At 61.8% G+C, this 24,023-nt stretch overlaps 3 protein-coding genes and 1 non-coding gene across 11 annotated transcripts; 2 read left to right on the top strand and 2 right to left on the bottom strand.

The window, feature by feature from the left end:
• The first annotated feature begins 26 nt into the window (after nucleotides 1-26).
• On the top strand, nucleotides 27-5,855 carry MAK16 (MAK16 homolog). Its single transcript, XM_038160426.1, has 10 exons — nucleotides 27-185; nucleotides 518-567; nucleotides 780-889; nucleotides 1,157-1,221; nucleotides 1,549-1,700; nucleotides 3,698-3,752; nucleotides 3,836-3,910; nucleotides 4,720-4,836; nucleotides 4,970-5,026; nucleotides 5,274-5,855. The coding sequence occupies exons 1-10, from the start codon at nucleotides 171-173 to the stop codon at nucleotides 5,460-5,462; spliced, it is 885 nt and encodes a 294-aa protein (XP_038016354.1). The 5' UTR covers nucleotides 27-170; the 3' UTR covers nucleotides 5,463-5,855.
• On the bottom strand, nucleotides 5,828-11,557 carry TTI2 (TELO2 interacting protein 2). The gene is made up of 7 exons (XM_038160423.1): nucleotides 10,846-11,557; nucleotides 10,451-10,637; nucleotides 9,705-9,797; nucleotides 8,581-8,765; nucleotides 7,355-7,498; nucleotides 6,779-6,941; nucleotides 5,828-5,964 (listed from the first exon to the last, which is right to left on the bottom strand). The coding sequence occupies exons 1-7, from the start codon at nucleotides 11,460-11,462 to the stop codon at nucleotides 5,884-5,886; spliced, it is 1,470 nt and encodes a 489-aa protein (XP_038016351.1). The 5' UTR covers nucleotides 11,463-11,557; the 3' UTR covers nucleotides 5,828-5,883.
• A 490-nt stretch (nucleotides 11,558-12,047) lies between these two features.
• LOC119710972 lies at nucleotides 12,048-12,141 on the top strand. Its single transcript, XR_005259643.1, has one exon. It is a non-coding gene; the product is annotated as a small nucleolar RNA U13 (small nucleolar RNA).
• Nucleotides 12,142-14,499: 2,358 nt separating this feature from the next.
• On the bottom strand, nucleotides 14,500-22,098 carry RNF122 (ring finger protein 122). Of its 8 annotated transcripts, XM_038160312.1 has the most exons (6): nucleotides 22,027-22,098; nucleotides 18,080-18,236; nucleotides 17,171-17,216; nucleotides 16,855-16,896; nucleotides 16,062-16,144; nucleotides 14,950-15,206 (listed from the first exon to the last, which is right to left on the bottom strand). In XM_038160312.1, the coding sequence occupies exons 1-6, from the start codon at nucleotides 22,049-22,051 to the stop codon at nucleotides 15,101-15,103; spliced, it is 459 nt and encodes a 152-aa protein (XP_038016240.1). In that variant the 5' UTR covers nucleotides 22,052-22,098; the 3' UTR covers nucleotides 14,950-15,100. The 8 variants fall into 8 exon arrangements, with proteins under 8 accessions (XP_038016237.1, XP_038016235.1, XP_038016236.1 ...); XM_038160309.1 differs by having other exon boundaries at nucleotides 14,500-15,206; nucleotides 16,855-17,216; XM_038160307.1 differs by lacking the exon at nucleotides 22,027-22,098 and having other exon boundaries at nucleotides 14,500-15,206; nucleotides 17,008-17,216; nucleotides 18,080-18,743.
• Between the last annotated feature and the right edge of the window lie 1,925 nt (nucleotides 22,099-24,023).

The raw sequence follows: 24,023 nt of genomic DNA, 5'->3' as shown, positions 1-24,023 counted from the left end.
CTCAGGGCCGCCGCTCTCGCGAGACTTCGCGCGCCCCGCCCCTTCCTGTAATGGCGGCGCCCTAGACCGCGCGGCCGGCGCTCCCAGCCCCGTCAGTGCTCGCTGTCACCGCCGCCGCTGTCACCGCCACCGCCGTCTGTGTCACCGCCGCCACCTCTGTCACCGCCGCCATGCATTCGGACGATGTGAGTCCGACCCTTCTTTCGGCCCCGTGTCAAACGCCCGCCGCGCCGCCGGGCCCAGCCGTGCGCCGCCGCACGTGGCCGGGTGTCCCCGCTGTGTCCCCAGCGCGGCTGTGGCTCCGGGGGCACCGGGGGCGGGAATGGGGACTTGGCAGCAGCACATGTGCTGTGGCTGCTCTTCTTGGGGCGCCGCGCTCTCCCTGCCGGGGGCACCAAAAAACCCCAATGTTTGTGGGGTCTCCCCCGCCGGAGCCGCCCCGCAGCTGCCGGAGCCGGCGGGGACATGCGGGTGAGGGGTGTCGCGGTGTGTCACCCGCTGTTTGTCCCCCCCGCAGGTTGTCTGGAGCATGCTGGGGAACAGGCAGTTCTGCTCCTACAAGATGACGTGAGTTTGGGGGACAGGATGGGCTGAGCCCAGGGGGGCTCTGGGGGATCCAGCAGGGACAGGAGCGGGAGGGACATGCTCGGGTACCCCCTAAAGTGTCCCCTCTGTGCTACCACGGCCACACGAGAGAGTCCCAGAGGATGGGGTGAGCTGCGGGAGCGGTGGGGTCTTCCTGCCCTCCCCTCGTGAATTCCCTGTCCCGTTTTTTGCAGCACCAAAACGCAGAATTTCTGCCGGAACGAGTACAACCTGACAGGGCTGTGCAACCGCTCCTCCTGCCCGCTGGCCAACAGCCAGTACGCCACGGTCCGGGAGGAGAAAGGTGGGAGCGGGGACTCCTGAAGGGAGAGGGGTTCAGGCCTTGGAAGGGGCCCCCGGGGGGGTTTGGAGTCCCCATCCCTGGAGGTGCCATGGGAATGGCTGGGTGTGGCACTGGGGATCAAAGGTTGGATTTGTTCTTGGAAACCTTTTCCAGCCGGGATGGTTCTGGGATGCAGTGGGCACGGAGGGGTGGGTGGCACTGCCTGAGGGCAGCCTGGCTCTGGGGAGGGGCTCAGGGGGTTCGTTCCCCGTTGTTTCCCCTTCCCAGGTCGCTGTTATCTCTACATGAAGACCATCGAGCGGGCGGCGTTTCCCCGGCGCCTCTGGGAGCGGGTGAGCTCGGGGACACGGCAGGGACAGCGGCCCTGGTGTCCCCACAGAGGGCAGGGAGGCTGTTCCAGGGGAGGGACAGGGTGAACAGCAGCAGGAGTTTCTCCATGGAAAGGCTGCTCAGGCATGGAGCTGCCCAGGGAGGTCTGGGATGCCCATCCTGGAGGTGTCCAGGGAAGGCTGGGGGTGGCACTCGGGGCTGGGGACAAAGTGGGGACCACCTTGGACAACTTTTCCTTGATGATTCCGTGACTCTGGGGCCCTGCAGCCCTTCCCAAAGGTCCCTTTTTTGTCCTGCTCTGTCACCCAGCCCTTCCCCTGTCCCCGCAGGTGCTGCTGAGCAAGAACTACGAGAAGGCTCTGGAGGAGATCGACGAGAACCTCATCTACTGGCCCCGCTTCATCCGGCACAAGTGCAAGCAGAGGTTCACCAAGATCACGCAGTACCTGATCCGCATCCGCAAGCTGACCCTCAAGAGACAGTAAGGGACACGGGCGTGACCATGGGAGTGACCTCTGGTGGCTTCTGGAGCCACTGCCCCTCTCCTGAGCCGCTGGTGCTGCTGGGACATGGAGCTGGTTGAGGGGTTGAGATGGATCTGACATGGATGAGCTGCAGGAATGCAGTGTGTAAATCACTGAGGGAATGTCCTGAACTGGGGGGACCCACAGGGGACATTGATCCCAACTCCTGGCCCTGCACAGACCCCCCAACATCCCCACCTGTGCATCCCTGGCTGCAGGGATCCAGTGTGTAAATCACTGAGGGAATGTCCTGAGCTGGAGGGACACAAAGGGGACATTGATCCCAACTCCTGTGCATCCCTGGCTGCAGGGATCCAGTGTGTAAATCACTGAGGGAATGTCCTGAGCTGGGGGGACCCACAGGGGACATTGATCCCAACTCCTGGCCCTGCACAGACCCCCCAACATCCCCACCTGTGCATCCCTGGCTGCAGGGATCCAGTGTGTAAATCACTGAGGGAGTGTCCTGAGCTGGAGGGACCCACAGGGGACATTGATCCCAACTCCTGTGCATCCCTGACTGCAGGAATGCAGTGTGTAAATGCTCTGAGGGAATGTCCTGAGCTGGAGGGACCCACAGGGATCATCAATCCCAACTCCTGTGCATCCCTGGCTGCAGGGATCCAGTGTGTAAATCACTGAGGGAATGTCCTGAGCTGGAGGGACCCACAGGGGACATTGATCCCAACTCCTGTGCATCCCTGGCTGCAGGGATCCAGTGTGTAAATCACTGAGGGAGTGTCCTGAGCTGGGGGGACCCACAGGGGACATTGATCCCAACTCCTGTGCATCCCTGGCTGCAGGGATCCAGTGTGTAAATGCTCTGAGGGAATGTCCTGAGCTGGAGGGACCCACAGGGATCATCAATCCCAACTCCTGTGCATCCCTGGCTGCAGGGATCCAGTGTGTAAATCACTGAGGGAATGTCCTGAGCTGGGGGGACCCACAGGGGACATTGATCCCAACTCCTGGCCCTGCACAGACCCCCCAACATCCCCACCTGTGCATCCCTGGCTGCAGGGATCCAGTGTGTAAATCACTGAGGGAATGTCCTGAGCTGGGGGGACCCACAGGGGACATTGATCCCAACTCCTGTGCATCCCTGACTGCAGGAATGCAGTGTGTAAATGCTCTGAGGGAATGTCCTGAGCTGGGGGGACCCACAGGGGACATTGATCCCAACTCCTGTGCATCCCTGGCTGCAGGAATCCAGTGTGTAAATCACTGAGGGAGTGTCCTGAGCTGGGGGGACCCACAGGGGACATTGATCCCAACTCCTGTGCATCCCTGGCTGCAGGGATCCAGTGTGTAAATGCTCTGAGGGAATGTCCTGAGCTGGGGGGACCCACAGGGATCATCAATCCCAACTCCTGTGCATCCCTGGCTGCAGGGATCCAGTGTGTAAATCACTGAGGGAGTGTCCTGAGCTGGGGGGACCCACAGGGGACATTGATCCCAACTCCTGGCCCTGCACAGACCCCCCAACATCCCCACCTGTGCATCCCTGGCTGCAGGGATCCAGTGTGTAAATCACTGAGGGAATGTCCTGAGCTGAAGGGACCCACAGGGATCATCAATCCCAACTCCTGGCCCTGCACAGACCCCTCAAGAAGCCCACCTGTGCATCCCTGGGAGCGGTGTCTGTCTCGGGGCTGTGCCCAGCACCCTCTGGGGGAAGAATCTTCCCCTAAAATCCAACCTGAGCCTGCCCTGCCACAGCTCCAGCCACTCCCTGTCACGGAGAGCCGAGATCAGAGCTGCCCCTCGGGAGGAGCTGCTCCTCCTGTGGCCCCTCCAGACCCTTCCCCATCCTTTGGACGCTCTCTAGCACCTTTAGATCTTTCTTACCCGGAGGCACCCACACCTCAGGAGGTTCCCCACGTTTGGGATGCCGCAGCTGCTGGCTCTTCTGCCTGCCAGGGGCTGTGACATTCCCCGTGCCTGTTCCCTGCAGGAGGAAGCTCGTCCCGCTGCGCAGGAAGATCGAGAGGCGCGAGAACAGGCGGGAGGTAACGAGTGCCCCGTGTCACCTGGTGCCACCGCTGCTGTCCCCCTGCCCCCGGGCCTCACACGGCTGCTCTGTGTTCCCTAGGAGAAAGCCCTGATCGCTGCCCAGCTGGACAACGCCATCGAGAAGGAGCTGCTGGAGAGGCTGAAGCAGGACACGGTGAGGGTCGCACGGAGCTCACGGTGTGAGCTGCCCTGGGGAGTGCGGCTGCCTGGCTCCCCAAAACACAGGGAGCCCCAAAACACAGGGAGCCCCAAAACACGGGGGCTGCCCTCCTCTTCTGTGCACAGGGAGCCCCAAAACATGAGGGCTGCCCTCCTCTTCTGTGCACAGGGAGCCCCAAAACACAGGGAGCCCCAAAACACGGGGGCTGCCCTCCTCTTCTGTGCACAGGGAGCCCCAAAACATGAGGGGTCCCCAAAACACGAGGGCTGCCCTCCTCTTCTGTGCACAGGGAGCCCCAAAACACAATGGCTCTCCTCCAGTGCACTGGCAGCCCCAAAACACAAGGGCTCCCCTCCTGTTCTGTGCAGGGAGCCCCAAAACACAAGGGCTCCCCTCCTGTTCTGTGCACAGGGAGCCCCAAAACATGACGGGTCCCCAAAACACGAGGGCTGCCCTCCTCTTCTGTGCACAGGGAGCCCCAAAACACAATGGCTCTCCTCCAGTGCACTGGCAGCCCCAAAATACAAGGGCTCCTGTCCTGTTCTGTGCACAGGGAGCCCCAAAACACAAGAGCTTCCCTCCTGTTCTGTACAGGGAGCCACAAAACACGAGGGGTCCCCAAAACACAGGGAGCCCCAAAACACGAGGGCTCCCCTGTCCTGTGCAGGAGTGTGGGCTCAGAGTTGGGAAGGGGCTGATCCACATCTCAGTCTGATGCTGCCCCGTGCAGGCTGTCGGTGCCCCCCCAGCCCAAAGTGCATCTTCCTCCTGTGGCTTACGGAAAATCCCAATTTTCCTTTCAGTATGGAGACATTTACAACTTCCCCATCCACGCCTTTGACAAGGCCCTCCAACAGCAAGATGCAGAGAGCGAGAGCGAGTCGGATGCAGAGAGGGAGGAAGATGACGATGACGATGAGGTAAAGCTTCCAGCCCTGCCCTGGTGCTGAGCTGGGCTCAGAACAACTCAGGACAGCTCAGAAAAACCTTGTGGTGGCCTTGGTGGCTCTCAGTGCCACTGCTGTGCTCAGTCCCTGCCTCTGTTCCTTGCAGGACGTGGAGAAAAGGGAGTTTGTGGAAGCAGAGGACAGCGAGCTCAGCGACTTTGAGGTGGGTGAAGCACCAGGTACAAACTGAGGCTGAGCTGCACGGGCACCTCCACCCTCGGGTGTCTCTGGGGATGGGTAAGAGGCAGCAAAATCAGCTGTGGAGGAGAACTGTACAGTGGGAGCCCAGCCCAGCTCCTCTGGAGCCAGGGATTGTGGAGTGGCATGGTTACGAGGTGATTCTGGGGAAGGAGGAGGTTTAGTTACCCAGCCTGCTCTGACATCACTCTGCTCACTCGTTTCTGCCTCAGGACATGGATAAGCTGGAGACAAGCAGTGAAGAGGAGCAGGAAGAGGAGGAAGAAGTAGAGAAGAAAGCCTCCCAGTCCAAATCTAAAGGGAAAACGCCCCTGAAGGGCCCAGCCAGGAGGAAACGTCCCTACATCGAGATCGAGTACGAAGAGGAAACAGAGCCCAGCACCAAGACAAAGGCAGCCTGAGCCCTCCTGACCCCGTTTGTACTGACTGACAGAACTCCAGATGTGGCACCAGCGTGTGACTCCAGCATCTGTCACCCACCTCCCACCCCTCACAGGACCCTCAGAGCTCCTGCTTTGATACTCCACGTGGTTTCTGGGGTTTGTGTCCCGAGCCCAGGCAATTGCAGTGAGTTTGTACAAGTGGGTGAAGCCCGGCTCAAAGGAACATCTCCCACCTCCTCTGCAACCTCAAGAAGCTGAGCCCAGCCTCTGCTCCAGGAAGGGCCCTGGCCTGGGGGGCTCTGCTGCTCCCTGTAAGGCTGCAGCAACCTCAGCTGTGGCTGGGGGAGGTGTCGGGCTCACAGGTGGGACAAGAACGACAGAACTTTAAATAAACACAACAGTTTTATTGTACAAAAGGGGATGAGCAGTGTCAGGCTCCTCAGGTGCTCTCCTGCACCTTCCTGAGGCACTCCCGCAGCCGCTGCTCCTCACAGCTGCTGTGCACCCCTGCCAGCAGCACCTGCAGGGAGCAGAGCAGCACTGCCAGTGCCCTGGCACCCCGTGATGGTGTCACCCACCCTCCCCAGGCCTCTGGGGGAGCACAGCGCAGACTGAGCCACCAACAGCCACCCAGTCACTGCTGCTGGGGAGGGGAGAACCCAAACTCCTGCTGGGCTGAGAGGGAAGGGGGCCCTGGCAGGCAGCAGGGAGCCCTGGCTCACCTTCACCCGGCCCTGGAAGGCAGCAGGGAGCCCTGGCTCACCTTGACCCAGCCTTGGAAGGCTGCAGGGAGCCCTCACTGACCTTGACCCGGCCCTGGCAGGCAGCAGGGAGCCCTGGCAGCCAGTAAGAAGCCCTGACTGACCTTCACCCGGTCCTGGCAGCCAGTAAGAAGCCCTGGCAGGCAGCAGGGAGCCCTGGCTCACCTTGACCCAGCCCTGGCAGGCAGCAGGGAGCCCTGACTGACCTTCACCCAGACCTGGAAGGCAGCAGGGAGCCCTGACTGACCTTCACCCAGCCCTGGCAGCAGCAGGGAGCCCTGACTGACCTTCACCCGGCCCGCGCAGGCAGCAGGGGAGCCCTGACTGACTTTCACCCAGGCTTGGCAGGCAGCAGGGAGCCCTGGCAGGCAGTAAGAAGCCCTGGCAGACAGCAGGGAGCCCTGGCTCACCTTCACCCAGCCCTGGCAGGCAGCAGGGAGCCCTCACTGACCTTCACCCAGCCCTGGCAGGCAGTAGGGAGCCCTGACTGACCTTCACCCAGCCCTGGCAGCAGCAGGGAGCCCTGACTGACCTTCACCCAGTCCTGGCAGGCAGCAGGGAGCCCTGACTCACCTTCACCCGGCCCTGGCAGCAGCGATCCAGCAGGATGAGGCACTGGGTGGCCCGGTGCATCAGTGCAGCCCTGATGGGTTCAGGGGTCGGGCCCCGCTCCGTGTGAACGTCCCAGAGCAGCCTCAGCAGGGCCTTGAGGAGCACGGGCAGCCTGCAGGGCATCCTGCAAGGGAAACAGCTCGTCCCAAACCTTGCCCAGGCAGGGACAGCACAGGCTGGGGCTGCTGTGGGGCAGCATTGCTGCCAGGACAGCCCTGCACAGGCAGGAGCCTCGGGATGGTGCTGGGGAGGCTGGCAGTGCACAGCACAGGGTTTACTGCACGTTGGTTTAATTGATGCTTTTAGAGCAGCACAAGTTGGGTCAAAATGAGGACCCAGCTTAATTTTGGAGCCATGTTTTTCAATAATGCCAGTGAGTACTTCCTGGGACAATTTTCCCTCAGGATTTCAGGGCTTTTCCTCAAGAAAAAGTAACTTTGGGTCTTCAAGTGGGAACATTCAGGATAGGAATGCTACGTTCACCTCAGGACAGGCCTCCAGGACAGCTTTTCTGTGTGTAATCCCCCCGAGAGGTACCTGGGCCAGGCGTGCTCTATGGTGCACTGCAGCGTCTCCAGGATTCCCAGTCTGGCCTCTTCCCCAGGCCCATCAGAGACCTCCAGGTAGCCCAGGATGACTCGCTCCAGCCTCTTCAGGTGCCTCACGATGTGGATGCCGAGTCTGGTGGCACAAACACACTCTGAGGAGGGAGGACAGATCCCCTGGATCCCAAAAATACACCCTGAGGGGGGAGGACAGATCCCCTGGATCCCAAAACCACACTGAGGAGGGAGGACAGATCCCCTGGATCCCAAAAACACACTGAGGAGGGAGGATAGATCCCTTGGATCATAAAATCACACCCTGAGGAGGGAGGACAGATCCCCTGGATCCCAAAACACACCCTGAGGAGGGAGGATCGATCCCTTGGATCCCAAAAACACACCCTGAGGAGGGAGGACAGATCCCTTGGATCATAAAAACACACCCTGAGGAGGGAGGACAGATCCTCTGGATCCCAAAAATACACTGAGGAGGGCGGATAGATCCCCTGGATCCCAAAAATACACTCTGAGGAGGGAGGACAGATCCCCTGCATCCCCAAAACACACCCTGAGGAGGGAGGATCGATCCCTTGGATCATTAAATCACACCCTCAGGAGGGAGGATAGATCCCTTGGATCCCAAAAACACACCCTGAGGAGGGAGGACAGATCCTCTGGATCCCAAAAACACACTGAGGAGGGAGGACAGAACCCCTGGATCCCAAAAATACACCCTGAGGAGGGCAGATAGATCCCCTGGATCCCAAAAACACACCCTGAGGAGGGAGGACAGATCCCTTGGATCCCCAAAACACACCCTGAGGAGGGAGGACAGATCCCTTGGATCATAAAAACACACCCTGAGGAGGGAGGACAGATCCTCTGGATCCCAAAAACACACCCTGAGGAGGGAGGACAGATCCCCTGGATCCCAAAAACACACCCTGAGGAGGGAGGACAGATCCTCTGGATCCCAAAAATACACTGAGGAGGGAGGACAGATCCCCATGATCCCCAAAACACACCCTGAGGAGGGAGGATCGATCCCTTGGATCCCAAAAACACACCCTGAGAAGAGAGCCAATCCTTGGATACCAAGCCCGGGGCCCATCCCTGTGCTCTCACCCCCTCAGACAGATGGCCATGGCCCCAGGTGCAGCTCCCACCCCCTGGGGAAGGTGGGCAGGGCCCCGGGTGCCCCTGTCCCTTCTGTCTCACCTGGTGACAAAGGCGGGCAGGCTCCCTGCGTAGACCCTGCGCAGCGCCAGCCGGTGCTCGGCCTCCATGTGGGTCAGCACCAGCTGCAGCACCTGGTCCCAGGGGGACGTGGCTCTGCCCTGGCCCTGGCGCCGCTGGCATCGCTCCAGGACGGGCAGCAGGTCCAGCAGGCACAGCAGCACTGCCTGGTTTGGGGACAGACGGGGAATGTGAGCTCCTGTTCTCTCCAGAACACAACAAATCCCGACCCCGTGGCCACATCTGGAGTCTCTGCTATCAGGAGCACCCCCAGATGTGTCAGAAAGCCTTTTTCCCAGCCCAGCTGTCGAAGAAGGAGTCAGGAGTCTTCGGCTGTCGCTCTCGGTTGTTTAGTAATTGTTGTCTAAAACATTTTCTGCCCGGCCTGCTGGGATCTGTTCAGCAGCTCAGCCAGAGGCACCCTCCCCTCCCACGAGGCCAGGGCTGTCTTTTGTACTAAAAACTGCGTGTACTGTATTTACAGTTCTGTTCCCACAGCTATCACCTGGTCAGACACTCAGCTTCCACTCTAAACCAGTCTGAAAGTGCCAACATCACCCAAATCATGGAGGCTGGGAAGAAGAAGGAAGAAGGACAGGGCACGCCCTGATTCCTCCATCTTGGAGCCTCAGACCCCCATGGACAAAGCCCCAAACCCCCATGTACAAAATCTCAAAATTTGTCCCTTCACCCTGTGATCACTGCTGCTGTGCTATCTAAACCTTTGTGACATTTAATTCTTCCTACAGAGTTGGTGATTTGCTCCACGGGCTCAGATCAAAACCCCACGTGTGTCTTTGGCTGCATGCCAGGGTCCCAGAGCCCCCTGCCAGGGGCTCGGGCCATCCAGGGCACCCAGAGGGGTGTGCTGGGTTCCAACAGCCACACACTGAGTGCTCCAAAGCTGTCCCCTGCCCACCCGGAACAGGGCAGGAGGCAAGAGCTCTTCCCTCTGTGGTGTTTTCCCAAAATCTACTGAGGTACTTTGTCCACGGGCTGGTGACAGCCTGGCTGGAGTGTGACAGGGAACAGGCTCAGCCTCCTGCCTTAACCTGAGGGGCTGCCAGCACCCCAGGGCACCCCAAAGCCCAGGGCAGCCGTCCTACCTGGATGAGAGGGGCCTCCCGTGAGTAGAGGTGGTTGTAGAGGGCGTGGAACACCACCTGGGCCCTGTTGAACTGACACAGATCAGCTCCTGGCTGCAACAGCAGAGAGCAGCACGTTACTCCTGGGCAGCACGGGAACCCAAAGCCTGGGGAGTGTGAGGAACTGCAGGAAACGCAGCTTAAACCCTGCCACGGCCTTCCCAAAGCCTGGGGAGTGTGAGGAACTGCAGGAAACGCAGCTTAAACCCTGCACGGCCTTCCCAAAGCCTGGGGAGTGTGAGGAACTGCAGCTTAAACCCTGCCACGGCCTTCCCAAAGCCTGGGGAGTGTGAGGAACTGCAGGACATGCAGCTTAAACCCTGCCACGGCCTTCCCAAAGCCTGGGGAGTGTGAGGAACTGCTGGAAATGCAGCTTAAACCCTGCCATTCACCAGGAAGAGAAGTTAGGAGCCGACCCCCACGAGGGAACGGCTGGAGCTGTGTCAGGGCAGGGTCAGGCTGGATTTTAGGGGCAGGTTCTTTCTCCAGAGCGTGCTGGGCACTGCCCAGGCTGCCCAGGGAACAGGCACGGCCCCGAGGCTGCCGGAGCTCCAAGAAACACCCACGGATGAGATCGTTGGGGGTCTGTGCAGGGCCAGGGCTGGGACTCGGATCCCTGTGGGTCCCTCCCAGCTCAGGACATTGGGACTGCCCCTCTCTTCTCACAACAGCCGCAGAGGCCTCCACGCCCGCCCTCCCTCCCTCACCACGTTGAGGACGATGTGGTGCAGGCAGCGCACGCCCAGCACTTTGTTCTCCTCCTGGAAGTCGTCGGAGAGGAGCAGCGCGGGGGGCAGGACCTGTTCCAGGTGTGGGCACAGCCAGGGCCGGCTGACACGCAGCAGAGTCCAGGAGAACACGTCTTTGGAGGCAGGGTTACACTTCCAGGTGTCTCTGGAGGGACAGGAACAGCTCAGGGAACACACAGTGCTCATTTCCCCTCCGCTTGAGGCTCTCAGCTGGCAGCAAATCCTGACAATCATCCCCCAACACCTTCCATTTGGAAAGCTCCTGGTTTCACACTTATTTCTTGAGCCTCAGGAATTTCCCCGCATTTCCTACAGAGACCCTCCAACCACGCCACACTCCCCTCCCCACTCACTTGGTTAACTCCTGCTTCAGGAGCCCCATCACCACTCCGAATCTTCCTTCCTCATCCTCCTCCTTTCCCCGTAGGAATTCATCCACGGACCCGCAGTCCGCAGCCCGGACCAGCCGCTCCAGCAGCTCCTGAGCCACCGCCCGACTCCTCGCCGTGGTCCAGGGCCTCTCGTCTTTGTGCGTGACAGCAAAGATGAACGCGTGTCCCAGCACCCGCTGCGGAACGGGCCCCGCCGCCGCCGCTCCCGGCGACCGCTGGCCGCGGGCATCTTCCAGCTTCCGCAGGAGCAGCAGGAACGCGGCGCCAACGCGCTCCGCCCGCTCCGCCGCGGCGGCCAGCGCCGCGTCCCGGCCCGGCGGCTCGGCCCCGTCCCGCTCCCGGCGCGGCGGAGCCGCCAGCCCGCCCAGCGCCGCGGCCAGCCGGGCCAGCGCCGCCGAGCCCGCCGAGCCCAGCAGCCAGCGCGGCTCCGCCGCCTCCAGCAGCGCGGCCAGCTCCCGCAGCGCCGCGGGCCGCTCCGACAGCGCCAGCCCGGCCCGCAGCAGCGCCTGCTCGGCCGAGGGGGCGGCGGCGCCGGGGCCCCGCTCCGGGCTCGGGCTGCGGCTGCTGCTGCCGGCCATGGCTTCACACGGGCCCTGCCCGCCCTGCAGCCCCGCTAGGGACACATCGCCGGGACAGCGGCGTCCCGCGGGGAGCGGGGACACCCCAGAGACCCCCGGGACACCCCAGAGACCCCCGGGATCCCCAGGACACCTCAGAGACCCCCGGGACACCTGAGACCCCCGAGCAGCCCCGGGATCTCCTCAGAGACCCCCGGGATCCCTCACAAGCCCCCGAGCAGCCCCGGGATCTCCTCAGAGACCCCCGGGATCCCTCACAGACCCCCGAGCACCCCCGGTCCCGTCACAGCGGCGCCGCCGCCACCCGCACCACGCGCGCGAACTGTCGCAAAACCTCCCGGTTGCCGTAAAGCCGACGGCGGAGAGGGCGTGGTTTTGTGTGCATAAATCAGCATTGCTAATTACGACGGCGGAGCGCGGCAGAACGGCGGCACCGGGCGGAGAAAACATGAACGAGAGGCACGGAAAGAACGGCTCCGAGGGGATAAACGAAAAACCGGGGCAAGCTGAGTAGGGCGGTGATGTCGCCATGACCGACAGAGCAGTGGCGCGGCGGTAGGGCCGGGCGCGGCAGCCGACAGCGCGATCCTTCCGGTTCATGGAAATGATGAATGGGAGCGGCACGCGGCTGCGTGACGTGTGCGCCCTGCGTTACGACATGGCACAATCCCGTCTGACCGCCGGGGGGTCCTGACGTCACCGCTGACGTCATTTTACTGTCCATGTGCCAAGAATAGAAAACGCGGTTACTCTCGAAACTGTGTAATGACGTCGCCGCTGACGTCATCCCGGTGCCGTTTCAGGTGCTGTCTTGGCTCTGTGATGTCACCGTTACGTCATTTCCACATGCCAAAACCAGTGAAATTCAACAGTCAGGAGGATGTTATGGCCAATGTGACGTCACTGCTGACGTTATCCCCTCGATGTGTGAGGCGCCTGGTGAGTGCCTTTGTGACGTCACTGCTAGGTCATTCCCACATGTCAAACCCCACAAAATTCAGTAGCTAGGAGGATGTTATGAGGTGTATGATGTCATTGCTGACGTCATCCATGCGCCATGTGAGGTGCTGGTGATCGATTGGCACTGTGACGTCACTGCTACATCTCTCCCATGCGTCAAAACCAGCGAAATTCAATAGCTGGGAGAATTTATGGGGTGTATGATGTCACTGCTGATGTCATCCACATGCCGTGTGAGGTGCCTGGTGATTGGGTCTGTGATGTCACTGCTACGTCATTCTCTCACGTCCAAACCAGCGAAATTCAATCGGTAGGAAGATGTTATGGGGTGTATGATGTCACTGCTGACGTCATTCCCATGGCGTGTGAGCGCCTGGTGATCGGCTCTGTGACGTCACCGCCACGTCACCTCCTTCCCGTGTGGACGATCAGTGGAAATGAGGAAACTGAGGGGGGGGTGCACGGCCCTGGGCTCTCTGTGACGTCACTGCTGATGTCACATTCTCCGGGAAGTGTCATAAATCTCCGGGAATGGGCAAATCGGGGGGGTCCACCCTGAGGCGGGCACAGCCTGGCCCTGGAGGGGTCAGTGACATCACTACTGACGTCACCGTCTCTCCGATGTGTGAAAAGCTGGGAAATTGGGAAGATCGGGGGGTTCTGCCCTGATTTGGGCACCGTTTGGGGCAGTCTGGTGCCGGTTTGGGCAGTTTGTCACCACGTTACAGGGTCACGGCCAGCAGTGTCCCCTGCTCGGGTGCTTGGGGGGCTCAGCACCCCCGGGGGTCCCCGGCCCAGCCCTGCAGCACCCCCAGCTCACACGGGTCAGAAAGCAGAAACCATCCCTTTAATCATTGTCCTTACCCCAAACTGTACAATCCCTCTGCCCCGGGGGGCTCCGGGGGGACAAAAATAACTCTGTGCACCAAGGGGGGAGAGATCCCGACCCCCGGGGGTCTCCCTGTCTGAGGGAAGAGGATCCCGACCCCGGGGGTCTCCCTGTCCGGGGGGAAAAGGATCCGGACTCCAGGGGGTCTCCCTGTCCAGGGGAGAGGATCCCGACCCCGGGGGTCTCCCTGTCCGGGGGAGAGGATCCGGACCTCCGGGGGGAAAAGGATCCGGACCCCGGGAGTCTCCCTATCCGGGGGAGAGGATCCGGACCCCGGGGGTCTCCCTGTCTGAGGGGAGAGGAACCCGGACCCCGGGGGTCTCCTTGTCCAGGGGAGAGGATCCCGATCCCAAGGGGTCTCCCTGTCCGGGGGGAGAGGATCCGGACCCCGGGGGTCTCCCTTTCAGGGGGGAGAGGATCAGGACCCCCGGGGGTCTCTCTGTCCGGGGGAGAGGATCCCGATCCCAAGGGGTCTCCCTGTCCGGGGGGAAAGGATCCGGACCCCGGGGGTCTCCCTGTCCGGGGGAGAGGATCCGGACCCCAGGGGTCTCCCTGTCCGGGGGAGAGGATCCGGACCCCGGGGGTCTCCCTGTCCGGGGGAGAGGATCTGGACCCCGTGGGTCTCCCTGTCCGGGGGAGAGGATCAGGATTCCCGGGGGTCTCCCTGTCCGGGGGGAAAGGATCCGGACCCCGGGGGTCTCCCTGTCTGAGGGCAGAGAAACCCGGACCCCGGGGGTCTCCCTGTCCGGGGGGAGAGGATCCGGACCCCGGGGGTCTCCCTGTCCGGGGGGAAAGGATCCCGACCCCCGGGGGTCTCCCTGTCCGGGGGAGAGGATCCCGATCCCCGGGGGGTCTCCCTGTCCGGGGGGAAAAGGATCCGGACCCCGGGGGTCTCCCTGTCCGGGGGGAGAGGATCCCGACCCCCGGGGGTCTCCCTGTCTGAGGGGAGAGGATCAGGATTCCCGGGGGTCTCCCTGTCCGGGGGAAAGGATCCGGACCCTGGGGGTCTCCCTGTCCGGGGGAGAGGATCTGGACCCCGTGGGTCTCCCTATCTGGGGGAGAGGATCCGGACCCCGGGGGTCTCCCTGTCTGAGGGGAGAGGATCAGGATTCCCGGGGGTCTCCCTGTCCGGGGGAGAGGATCCGGACCTCCGGGGGGAAAAGGATCCAGACCCCGGGAGTCTCCCTATCCGGGGGAGAGGATCCGGACCCCGGGGGTCTCCCTGTATGAGGGGAGAGGATCCGGACCCCGGGGGTCTCCTTGTCCAGGGGAGAGGATCCCGACCCCAGGGGTCTCCCTGTCTGAGGGGAGAGGATCCGGACCCCGGGGGTCTCCCTGTCCGGAGGAGAGGATCAGGATTCCCGGGGGTCTCCCTATCTGAGGGGAGAGGATCCGGACCCCGGGGGGTCTCCCTGTCCGGAGGAGAGGATCCCGACCCCGGGGGTCTCCCTGTCCGGAGGAGAGGATCCCGACCCCGGGGGTCTCCCTGTCCGGGGGAGAGGATCTGGACCTCCGGAGGGAAAAGGATCAGGACCCCGGGGGTCTCCCTGTCCGGGGGGAGAGGATCCGGACCCCTGTCCGAGGGGAGAGGACCCCCACCCGCAGCCCGGGGCTCAGCTTCCCGCCGGGAATTCCGGCTCCACGGGGAGCACCGCCCGCACAAGGACAAAGCCCGAGCCGAGCCGCGGCCTCGGGGGTGGAATCGCCGCCCGCGGATCCCCGCAGAGGGACCCCGGGCAGGGGGGATCCCGCGGGGTCCCGCAGGGTGGGATGCAGCCGCGGCGCCGCCTCACAGCAGCTCGTCCAGGAGGGTCCCGATGCCGGCGCGGGGCTGCTTGCGGGGCTGGTTGCACATGGGGCACACGCAGCGAACCTCCAGCCACGTCAGCAGGCACCTGCGGGAAGGAACGCGGGAATGCCGGATCCCGCCGGGAATGCGGGAATGCCGGATCCCACCGGGAATGCCGGATCCCGCCGGGAATTGCGGGAATGCCGGATCCCGCCGGGAATGCCGGATCCCAGCGGGAATGCGGGAATGCCGGATCCCGCCGGGAATTGCGGGAATGCCGGATCTCAGCGGAAAATCGGGAGTGCCGGATCCCACCGGGAATGCCAGATCCCAGCGGGAAATCGGGAATGCCGGATCCCATCGGGAACTGAGGAATGCCGGATCCCACCGGGAAATCGGGAATGCCGGATCCCGCCGGGAATTGCAGGAATGCCGGATCCCACCGGGAACTGGGGAATGCCGGATCCCGCCGGGAACTCGGGAATGCCGGATCCCGCCGGGAATTCGGGAATGCCGGATCCCGCCGGGAATTGCGGGAATGCCGAATCCCACCGGGAAATCGGGAATGCCGGATCCCGCCGGGAAATCGGGAATGCCGGATCCCACCGGGAATGCGGAAATGCCGGATCCCGCCGGGAATTGCGGGAATGCCGAATCCCACCGGGAAATCGGGAATACCGGATCCCGCCGGGAAATTGGGAATGCCGGATCCCACCGGGAAATCGGGAATGCCGATTTTCACCGGGAACTGGGGAATGCCGGATCCCACCGGGAATTGCGGGAATGCCGAATCCCACCGGGAAATCGGGAATGCCGAATCCCACCGGGAATTGCAGGAATGCCGATTCCCACCGGGAATTAGGGAATGCCGGATCCCACCGAGAATTCCCGCAATTCCTGAGGGTAGGAATTCGGGAATGCCGATTCCCGCCGGGAATGGGCCGCTCCCGGCGCCACTCACTTTCTGTGGAAGGCGTGCTGGCACGGCAGCACCCCCAGCTCCTCCCTCAGCCGAAAATCCTCCAGGCAGACGGCGCAGGTCTGCTGTGGGAGGTGAGACGGCGCCTGAGGGCGGGTGCGAAACGCCACGGCTCGGGAAATCCCGGGAATCTCCAGCCGGGAGCTCAGCCCATCCCCAAACCACCCGCGGGCACCGGGATTCCCTCGCGATCCGGGCCCGCACATCCCCACAGCGCGTCCCCGGCCTGTCCCATGTTCCCAGGGTTATCCCGGTTCATCCCCGGCCTGTCCCGTGTCCCGAGGGTTATCCCGGTTCATCCCAGCTCCATCCCTGGCCTGTCCCATGTTCCCAGGGTTATCCCGGTTCATCCCTGGCCTGCCCCGTGTTCCCAGGGTTATCCTGGTTCATCCCAGCTCCATCCCCGGCCTGTCCCGTGTTCCCAGGGTTATCCCGGTTCATCCCCGGCCTGTTCTGGGTCCCAGGGTTATCCCGGTTCACCCCAGCTCCATCCCCAGCATCCCTGAGCACAGGGAACGTGTCCCGAGGGTTATCCCGATTCATCCCAGCTCCATCCCTGCCTGTCCCGTGTTCCAAGGGGTTATCCCGGTTCATCCCAGCCTGTCCCTGAGCACAGGGAACGTGTCCCAAGAGTTATCCCAGTTCACCTCAGCTCCATCCCCGGCCTGTCCCGTGTTCCCAGGGTTATCCCGGTTCATCCCAGCTCCATCCCCGGCCTGTCCCGTGCCCCCAGGGTTATCCCGGTTCACCCCAGCTCCATCCCCAGCCCGCTCACCCCGTGCACGTTCAGCCTGCGGGCGTCGCCCTTCAGAACCACCTGAGGGGGAGAAGGAGGGGCAGGATTTCCCACCGGGATGTCCCACCGGGATTTCCCACCGGGATTTCCCACCGGGATTTCCCACCACGATTTCCCACCGGGATTTCCCACCGGGATTTCCCACCGGGATCGCCCCGGGAGGAGCTGAAGGGAGCCGGGCAGGGGCGGGATGAGCCCGGGGGGTTCCGGGCAGGGTGTCCCGTGCCAGCGCTTTGGAAGGAGCAGGATCGATCCCCGCGGTGTCCCCGCTCAGCCCCGGCACCCCCGGCTTTACCTCCTTGTAGCCGAAGCGCTCGCTCTGCGCCTGGTGCCGCAGCTTGCTGGGGAGGGACAGGAAGGCACCGTCAGTTTGGCGACCAAAAACACGCGCGAGGCTCCCAAAACCGAGGGGAACGCGCCGCGCCCGCCCGGGATTTGGGACCGGCGGCTCCGTTTGAGCGGGAGCAGCCCGAGCTGCAGCCGGGGGTGGGCAGCGGCAGCGCCCGGGGGTTTGGGACCGGCATTGGTTTCCCTTGGAAGTCGATGGCAGGGCAGGGAGCGCTGCGCCCCCAGCAGCTCCCGGCCCCGCCGTGACCTCGGCCGGGCAAGGGGGCTCTCGCCCTGTTCTTCTAAGCCTTCCGATGTTTACGTTCTTGTAATGAACTTTCTCACGCGTTTTTCTCTAAATAATTACTGTTCTACGTTCTTTTCTGGAGGAGGAGAAATTGGTTGGGCTCTTTGTCCAGTGTCATTGGGGAGGTGGCACTGTCACCCTCCAATCCACTGCCACTTTTGCAAGTCTATAGATGTTGGAGTCAGAAATTAAACTTCCCTTCTTTTACCCTGGAGGTTCCAGCATGCGTGTCGGTTTATTTCGTGTCCCAGAGTGACAGGGGAGCCTGGCACCGAGCCCCGGCCCCAAAACGCGCTCCCAAAAAACGCCTGAGGGACGCAGGGGACAGCGCAGGGCCGGCCCTGCAGGAGCAGCAGCTGCAGCCGCGGCTTTTGGGGTTAAAAATAGCAGGGAGAGCAGGGGAAGGCACATCCTCCCTCTCCATCCCTCCCTCCCCTGCCCGCACAATGCGGCCCCGGGAAAACAGGAGCCCCTTCCTGCGCTTCCTGCCCTGCTCCGGGGGGTTCGTCCCTGGTTTCTGGGACAAAACAGGATCTGGGAGGGCCCAGGGCCGCCGAGCCCCCGGCTCACCCGATGAAGTAGCAGCAGAAGATGAGGCTGAGCAGGAAGATGAAGATGCCGGTGCCAAAAATGAGCATGTAGATGTTGAGGGGCAGGTCCTGGAAGGTGATGGGCGGCATCGTGCAGGGTTTACTGGCATAAACCAGCCCCAGGCTGCAGGAGCACCCTGGGGGGAGGAGAAAGTCAGCGTTTGGGTGGAAAAATGGGAGAGCAGAGCGAGGCTCTGTCCCCTCCGGAGCTTGCCGAGCGGGCAGAAAGCAGCACGAGGACATTGTCCTGTGTCCGGGCAGTGGCACTGTCCCCTGCAAGGGCAGCAGCCCAGGGTGGCACCGAGCAGCCCAGGGTGGCACTGGCAGCACGAGGACATTGTCCTGTGTCCGGGCAGTGGCAGTGTCCCCTGCAAGGGCAGCCGACACACAGGTGCCTCTCGGGGCTGCTGCACCAAGGATGCTCACGGGGAGCAGATCCAGTTTTGCCAGAAAAGTGTTCTTCATGCAAACTCCCAGAGCTCCTGGAGGAAGGAGAAGGAGCCCAGGTACAGATTGACCCATCAGGGCTGTGCTTTGCACCTCTTCCTCCTCTTCCTCCTCCTCTGACACAGATTTATCCCAAACCCCTGTGCTGAGGACACAGAGCCTTGAGCTGCCCAACAGGGTGACCCCAGCCCCGTCCCCCACACCAAACCCCACAGCCTGACCCCAACTCCACAGCTGTCACTGTCACATTGTCTGGAAAATCCCTTCTCCCAGGATTTCTCTCCTGGGAAGCTGAGAGGCCTCAGAGAAAAGGAAAACAATTTTATCTCATTTGCTTCTGCTGTGTTTTGCTGCTGTGGAATGTGGCTGGGGATTGTTCACCCACAGGCGATTGTTCCATTGGTTTCTGGGAGTTGTTTTCACTCTTTGGCCAATCAGGGCCAGGCTGTGTCGGGGCTCTGGAGAGAGTCACGAGTTTCCATTATTATCTTTCAGCCTCTGTCTGTGTCCTTTCTGTATTCTTTAGCATAGATTAGTGTAGCATTCTTTAATGTAATATAGATCATGAAATAATAAATCAGCCTCCTGAGAACACAGAGTCAGATTCTCGTCTCTTCCCTCATCCTGGGGACCTCACAAAGACCACACACAGCCCCCCAGCCAAGCCCTCCTCCAGCCCCTCGAGCTCCAGCTTGGCCCAGTTTGGCCCCTCAGACCCCACTTTTGGATCTATTTCCACTCAGGACCCGCACAAATTCCACCTCCCCACACATTGTGCGGGGATTTTGCTGAGCAGAGCTTCTCCCTCACCCCAATTCTTGCTCAGTAAAACCAACGGAAAACTCAGCAGGCCATGAAATAAAACCATTCCTTCTCGTGCCACACAAAAGCTGGGCTTTGCACCAGAAAACCCAGCGTGGTTTCCGGATGGGTTTTGCTGGGATGCTGGAAAACCAAAAATAAAAAACCTTTTTCCTTGCAAAAACTGCCCTGAAGCCAAGTCCAACACTGGGATAAGGAGCTAAAATAAATAAAGGAGCTAAAATAAATAAATCAAGATCCCAAATCAACTCCCCTGGGGCTGCAGGTGAGCAACAGGAGATAGAGCTGGGCTGCAAAGGAGGAGCTGAGATCCAAGGCAGCAGCTCAGCCCACACCGGCTGGCAGAATATTCTGAATAAACCCTTTTAGGTCAAAATGTGATTTTCCCAGCAGCCCTGTGAAGGCCTTTACCTGCACCAAGCTCTCATTTAGCAAATATTTGTGAGCCTGGGGCTGGAAGCCGAAGTGCACAAGTTGGGTGCCCAGGGCTGAGCCCTGCCTGGGGCTGGGGACGAGGCTGGGCTCTGTCCTGCTGTCCCCAGAGAGAGCTGGAGGCTCTGATTTCAGAGCATTCTTGAGCCTCACAAAGCCAAAATCTCTCTGATTTCAAAGCATTCTTGAGCCTCAGGAAGCCAAAATATCTCTGATTTCAGAGGAAGCCAAAATCACTCTGATTTCAGAGCATTCTTGAGCCTAAGAAAGCCAAAATCTCTCTGATTTCGGAGGGTTCTTGAGCCTCAGGAAGCCAAAATCTCTCTGATTTCGGAGGAAGCCAAAATCTCTCTGATTTCAGAGCATTCTTGAGCCTAAGAAAGCCAAAATCTCTCTGATTTTGGAGGATTCTTGGGCCTCGGGAAGCCAAAATCTCTCTGATTTCAGGGGAAGCCAAAATCTCTCTGATTTCAGAGGATTCTTGAGCCTCAGGAAGCCAAAATCTCTCTGATTTCGGAGGATTCTTGGGCCTCAGGAAGCCAAAATTGCTCTGATTTCAGAGGAAGCCAAAATCTCTCTGATTTCAGAGGATTCTTGGGCCTCAGGAAGCCAAAATCTCTCTGATTTCAGAGGATTCTTGAGCCTCACAAAGCCAAAATCTCTCTGATTTCAGAGCATTCTTGAGCCTCGGGAAGCCAAAATTGCTCTGATTTCAGAGGATTCTTGAGCCTCAGGAAGCCAAAATATCTTTGATTTCAGAGGAAGCCAAAATCTCTTTGATTTCAGAGGATTCTTGTGCCTCAGGAAGCCAAAATCTCTCTGATTTTGGAGGATTCTTGGGCCTCGGGAAGCCAAAATCTCTCTGATTTCAGGGGAAGCCAAAATCTCTTTGATTTCAGAGGGTTCTTGAGCCTCAGGAAGCCAAAATCTCTCTGATTTTGGAGGGTTCATGAGCCTCAGGAAGCCAAAATCTCTCTGATTTCAGAGGGTTCTTGAGCCTCAGGAAGCCAAAATCACTCTGATTTCAGAGGATTCTTGTGCCTCAGGAAGCCAAAATCTCTTTGATTTCAGAGGAAGCCAAAATCTCTCTGATTTCGGAGGGTTCTTGAGCCTCAGGAAGCCAAAATCTCTCTGATTTCGGAGGATTCTTGGGCCTCGGGAAGCCAAAATCTCTCTGATTTCGGAGGGTTCTTGGGCCTTGGGAAGCCAAAATCTCTCTGATTTCAGAGGTCTCTTGGGCACAGCCAAGCCTGGAGCTGCTGTGGAGCATTTCCTGCCACACGCGCGGGACAGCTGCCCGGGGGGGGCGGTGGCTGCGTGTCCCCCTCGCCCCAGGGCACACCAGGGATGTGTCAGGGGACAGGAAGAGCTGCTCGGTTTATATTTAGCTTCAAAGGCTGCAAGCCTTCCAGAAATTCAAGCAGCCCAGCCTTTGTTGCTGGGGCTTTGAGGGTGGAATTCCCAGCGCAGTTCTGCACTCGCGGGTCACTAAAATAACCCGGCTCTCCTCTGCACCCTCAGCTCAGCTTCTGCTCCCGAGGCTCCTCCCGGCCAGGGGCCCCCAGGAATGAGTTTGTCCCGCTTTTGTGGCCGGACCAAAGAAGGTTTGAGGTTGGGTTTGTTTGGTGTGAGCGGCCAAAGCGCGGCCAGTCCTTGCCTCCGGGCGCTTTCTCCCGGAGAGCCGGGCAGGGGGAGCGGCTCAGGGGGCACCACGGGGACACCACCGGGGGCTCCGGGACCGCGAGGAACGCAGGGAGGAGCGGGGAGGGAGCGCCCGCCCCACAGGGAGCGGCCGGGGGTGCCCGGGGGCTGCCCGGAGATGCCCGGGGATGGCCGGGGATGGCCGGGGCATGCCCGGAGGATGCCCGGAGATGCCCGGGGAATGGCTGGGGATGCCTGGGGAATGCCCGGGGATGGCCAGGGACGCCTGGGGAATGCCCGGGGATGCCCGGGGAACGGCTGGTGATGCCCGAATATGCCCAGGTGCTGCCTGGTGATGCCCGGGGGTGCCTGGAGGCTGCCCGGACATGCCCGGAGATGCCCGGAGGATGCCCGGGGATACCCGGGGGATGGCCGGGAGATGCCCGAAGGTACCCGAGTGCTGCCTGGTGATGCCCAGGGGATGCCCAGGGGATGCCCCGCTCCCCCCGCAGCCAGTGCCCCCCTTCCCGGGCAGCAGGGAGGGGACACCCCCTGCCCACCCAGCCGGGCCCTCCCCACGCTCACCGTGGCACCACTGGAACGGGGGCATCGGGTGGCTCCGCGGGGCCGCGGCTGCTCCTCCGGGCCATGGCCGTGCCCGAAAACCCCGCCCCGGCCCCGCAGCCCCCCCGGGGCCGCCCCCGGCCCGCCCCCGGCCCGCCGCACCCCCGGCGGGTCCCTGCCCGGGCGGGGCTGCGCTCGGACCCGCGGGCCCGGTGCCAGGGCATCACCTGGCCCAGGTGGCACCCGGCCCGGCCTCGGGCACGCAGCCGCCCTTTGGGGCTCCTCGGGGCTCCGCGGGGTCTCGGTGTCAGGTTTGGGACGCTGTAAGTTCGAGATTCCGAAAAATGTCCTTGTTGAAAGGGTTTTCCTCTCCGTGTTGCACTGGAGCTAAAGGCAGGAGGGGATTCCTGGCGGGGAGGGCGGCGAGGGGCTGGGATGGAATTCCCAGAGCAGCTGGGGCTGCCCCCGGATCCCTGGCAGTGCCCAGGCAGCACCCTGGCATGGTGGGAGGTGTCCCTGCCACGGCAGGGGTGGGATGGGATGAGTTTTAAGGTCCCTCCAACCCAAACCAGGCTGGGATTGTGACACCCAGCCCAGGCTCGGGGACAGCAGCCAGCTCAGCGGTGACACATGGGGTGAGGTCCTGGTGTGCCCCAAGGTATGGAGCCGTCCCTGTATGGCCCCAGGTCCCTGCGCCCCCCTCTCCAGGATCCCAGTATGGCCCCAGGTCCCTGTCCGCCCCTTCCCAGGATCCCAGCATGGTCCCATGTCCCTGTCCCCCCTTTTCCAGATCCCAGCACATCCCCAGTCCCTGTCCCCCCTTTTCCAGATCCCAGCACATCCCCAGTCCCTGTCCCCTCTTTTCCAGATCCCAGCACGGCCCCAGTCCCTGTCACATGTCCCTGTCCCCCCTTTTCTAGATCCCAGCATGGCCCATGTCCCTGTCCCCCCTTTTCCAGATCCCAGCACATCCCCAGTCCCTGTCCCCTCTTTTCCAGATCCCAGCATGGCCCCAGTCCCTGTCCCATGTCCCTGTCCCCCCCTTTTCCAGATCCCAGCACATCCCCAGTCCCTGTCCCCTCTTTTCCAGATCCCAGCACATCGCCAGTCCCTGTCCCCCCTCTCCAGGATCCCAGCACATCCCCAGTCCCTGTCCCCCCTCTCCAGGATCCCAGCCCGGCCCAGCTGCAGCCCCGCGCTGCTCCGGGGCTCTCCGGAAGCTCGGGAAGAATGGAGCTATAACGGGAGCGGGAGGACAATGAGCGCGGGCAGCCGCCAGGGCCGGGGCCACCCGGGCCACCAGGACACCCCTTCCCGGCCTTGGCACCCTCCTGGCTCAGCCCTGCTGCTCCTGGGCGTGTTTGTCACAGCCGGGTGGCCACTGGGAGCTGCCTTTGGGACACTGGCACGGCCACCTCGTGCTGGACAGGGACCATGGCACTGCCAGCCCGGCTGGGGGACACTGGCACTGCCAGCCCCACTGGGTGACACTGGCACTGCCAGCCCGGCTGAGTGACACTGGGACTGCCAGCCCTGCTTGGGGACACTGGCACTGCCAGCCCTGCTGGGTGACACTGGCACTGCCAGCCCTGCTTGGGGACACTGGCTCTGCCAGTTCTGCTGAGTGACACTGGCACTGCCAGCTCTGCTGGGTGACACTGGCACTGCCAGCCCTGCTTGGGGACACTGGCACTGCCAGCCCTGCTGGGTGACACTGGGACTGCCAGCCCTGCTGGGTGACACTGGGACTGCCAGCCCTGCTTGGGGACACTGGCACTGCCAGCCCTGCTGGGTGACACTGGCACTGCCAGCCCAGCTTGGGGACACTGGCACTGCCAGCCTGGCTCTGCCTCCCACTAGGAGCCCCCCTTTGTCCCCAGTGCTGGGAAGAAGAGGGGGCAACCCCAGGACAGGCCCTGAGCGGGGACTCAGGTTTGGGCAGGATCTCAGGTTTGGGCATTGAGTGGGATCTCAGGTTTGGGTGTGATCTCAGGTCTGGGCACTGAGCAGGATCTCAG

Source organism: Motacilla alba, chromosome 22 (assembly GCF_015832195.1).
Source record: "Motacilla alba alba isolate MOTALB_02 chromosome 22, Motacilla_alba_V1.0_pri, whole genome shotgun sequence".
Taxonomy (NCBI): Eukaryota; Metazoa; Chordata; class Aves; order Passeriformes; family Motacillidae; genus Motacilla; species Motacilla alba.
This window is presented reverse-complemented; position numbering and strand designations above follow the sequence as displayed.

What these genes read in the sequence shown, in the direction of transcription:
- TTI2 (XM_038160423.1), bottom strand. Translation starts at nt 11,462, where the DNA reads ATGGCCGGCAGCAGCAGCCGCAGCCCGAGCCCGGAGCGGGGCCCCGGC. An exon ending in ACCACATCGTCCTCAACGTG is followed by an intron (nt 9,798 to 10,450) that starts GTGAGGGAGGGA and finishes CTGCTGTTGCAG; the next exon opens with CCAGGAGCTGATCTGTGTCA. An exon ending in ATAGAGCACGCCTGGCCCAG is followed by an intron (nt 6,942 to 7,354) that starts GTACCTCTCGGG and finishes TTTCCCTTGCAG; the next exon opens with GATGCCCTGCAGGCTGCCCG.
- RNF122 (XM_038160304.1), bottom strand. Translation starts at nt 18,621, where the DNA reads ATGGGTCAATCTGTACCTGGGCTCCTTCTCCTTCCTCCAGGAGCTCTG. An exon ending in GCAGGCTGAACGTGCACGGG is followed by an intron (nt 16,145 to 16,854) that starts GTGAGCGGGCTG and finishes CACCTCCCACAG; the next exon opens with CAGACCTGCGCCGTCTGCCT. An exon ending in CAGCACGCCTTCCACAGAAA is followed by an intron (nt 15,207 to 16,061) that starts GTGAGTGGCGCC and finishes TCCTTCCCGCAG; the next exon opens with GTGCCTGCTGACGTGGCTGG.
- MAK16 (XM_038160426.1), top strand. An exon ending in TTCTGCTCCTACAAGATGAC is followed by an intron (nt 568 to 779) that starts GTGAGTTTGGGG and finishes CGTTTTTTGCAG; the next exon opens with CACCAAAACGCAGAATTTCT. An exon ending in CCCGGCGCCTCTGGGAGCGG is followed by an intron (nt 1,222 to 1,548) that starts GTGAGCTCGGGG and finishes CTGTCCCCGCAG; the next exon opens with GTGCTGCTGAGCAAGAACTA.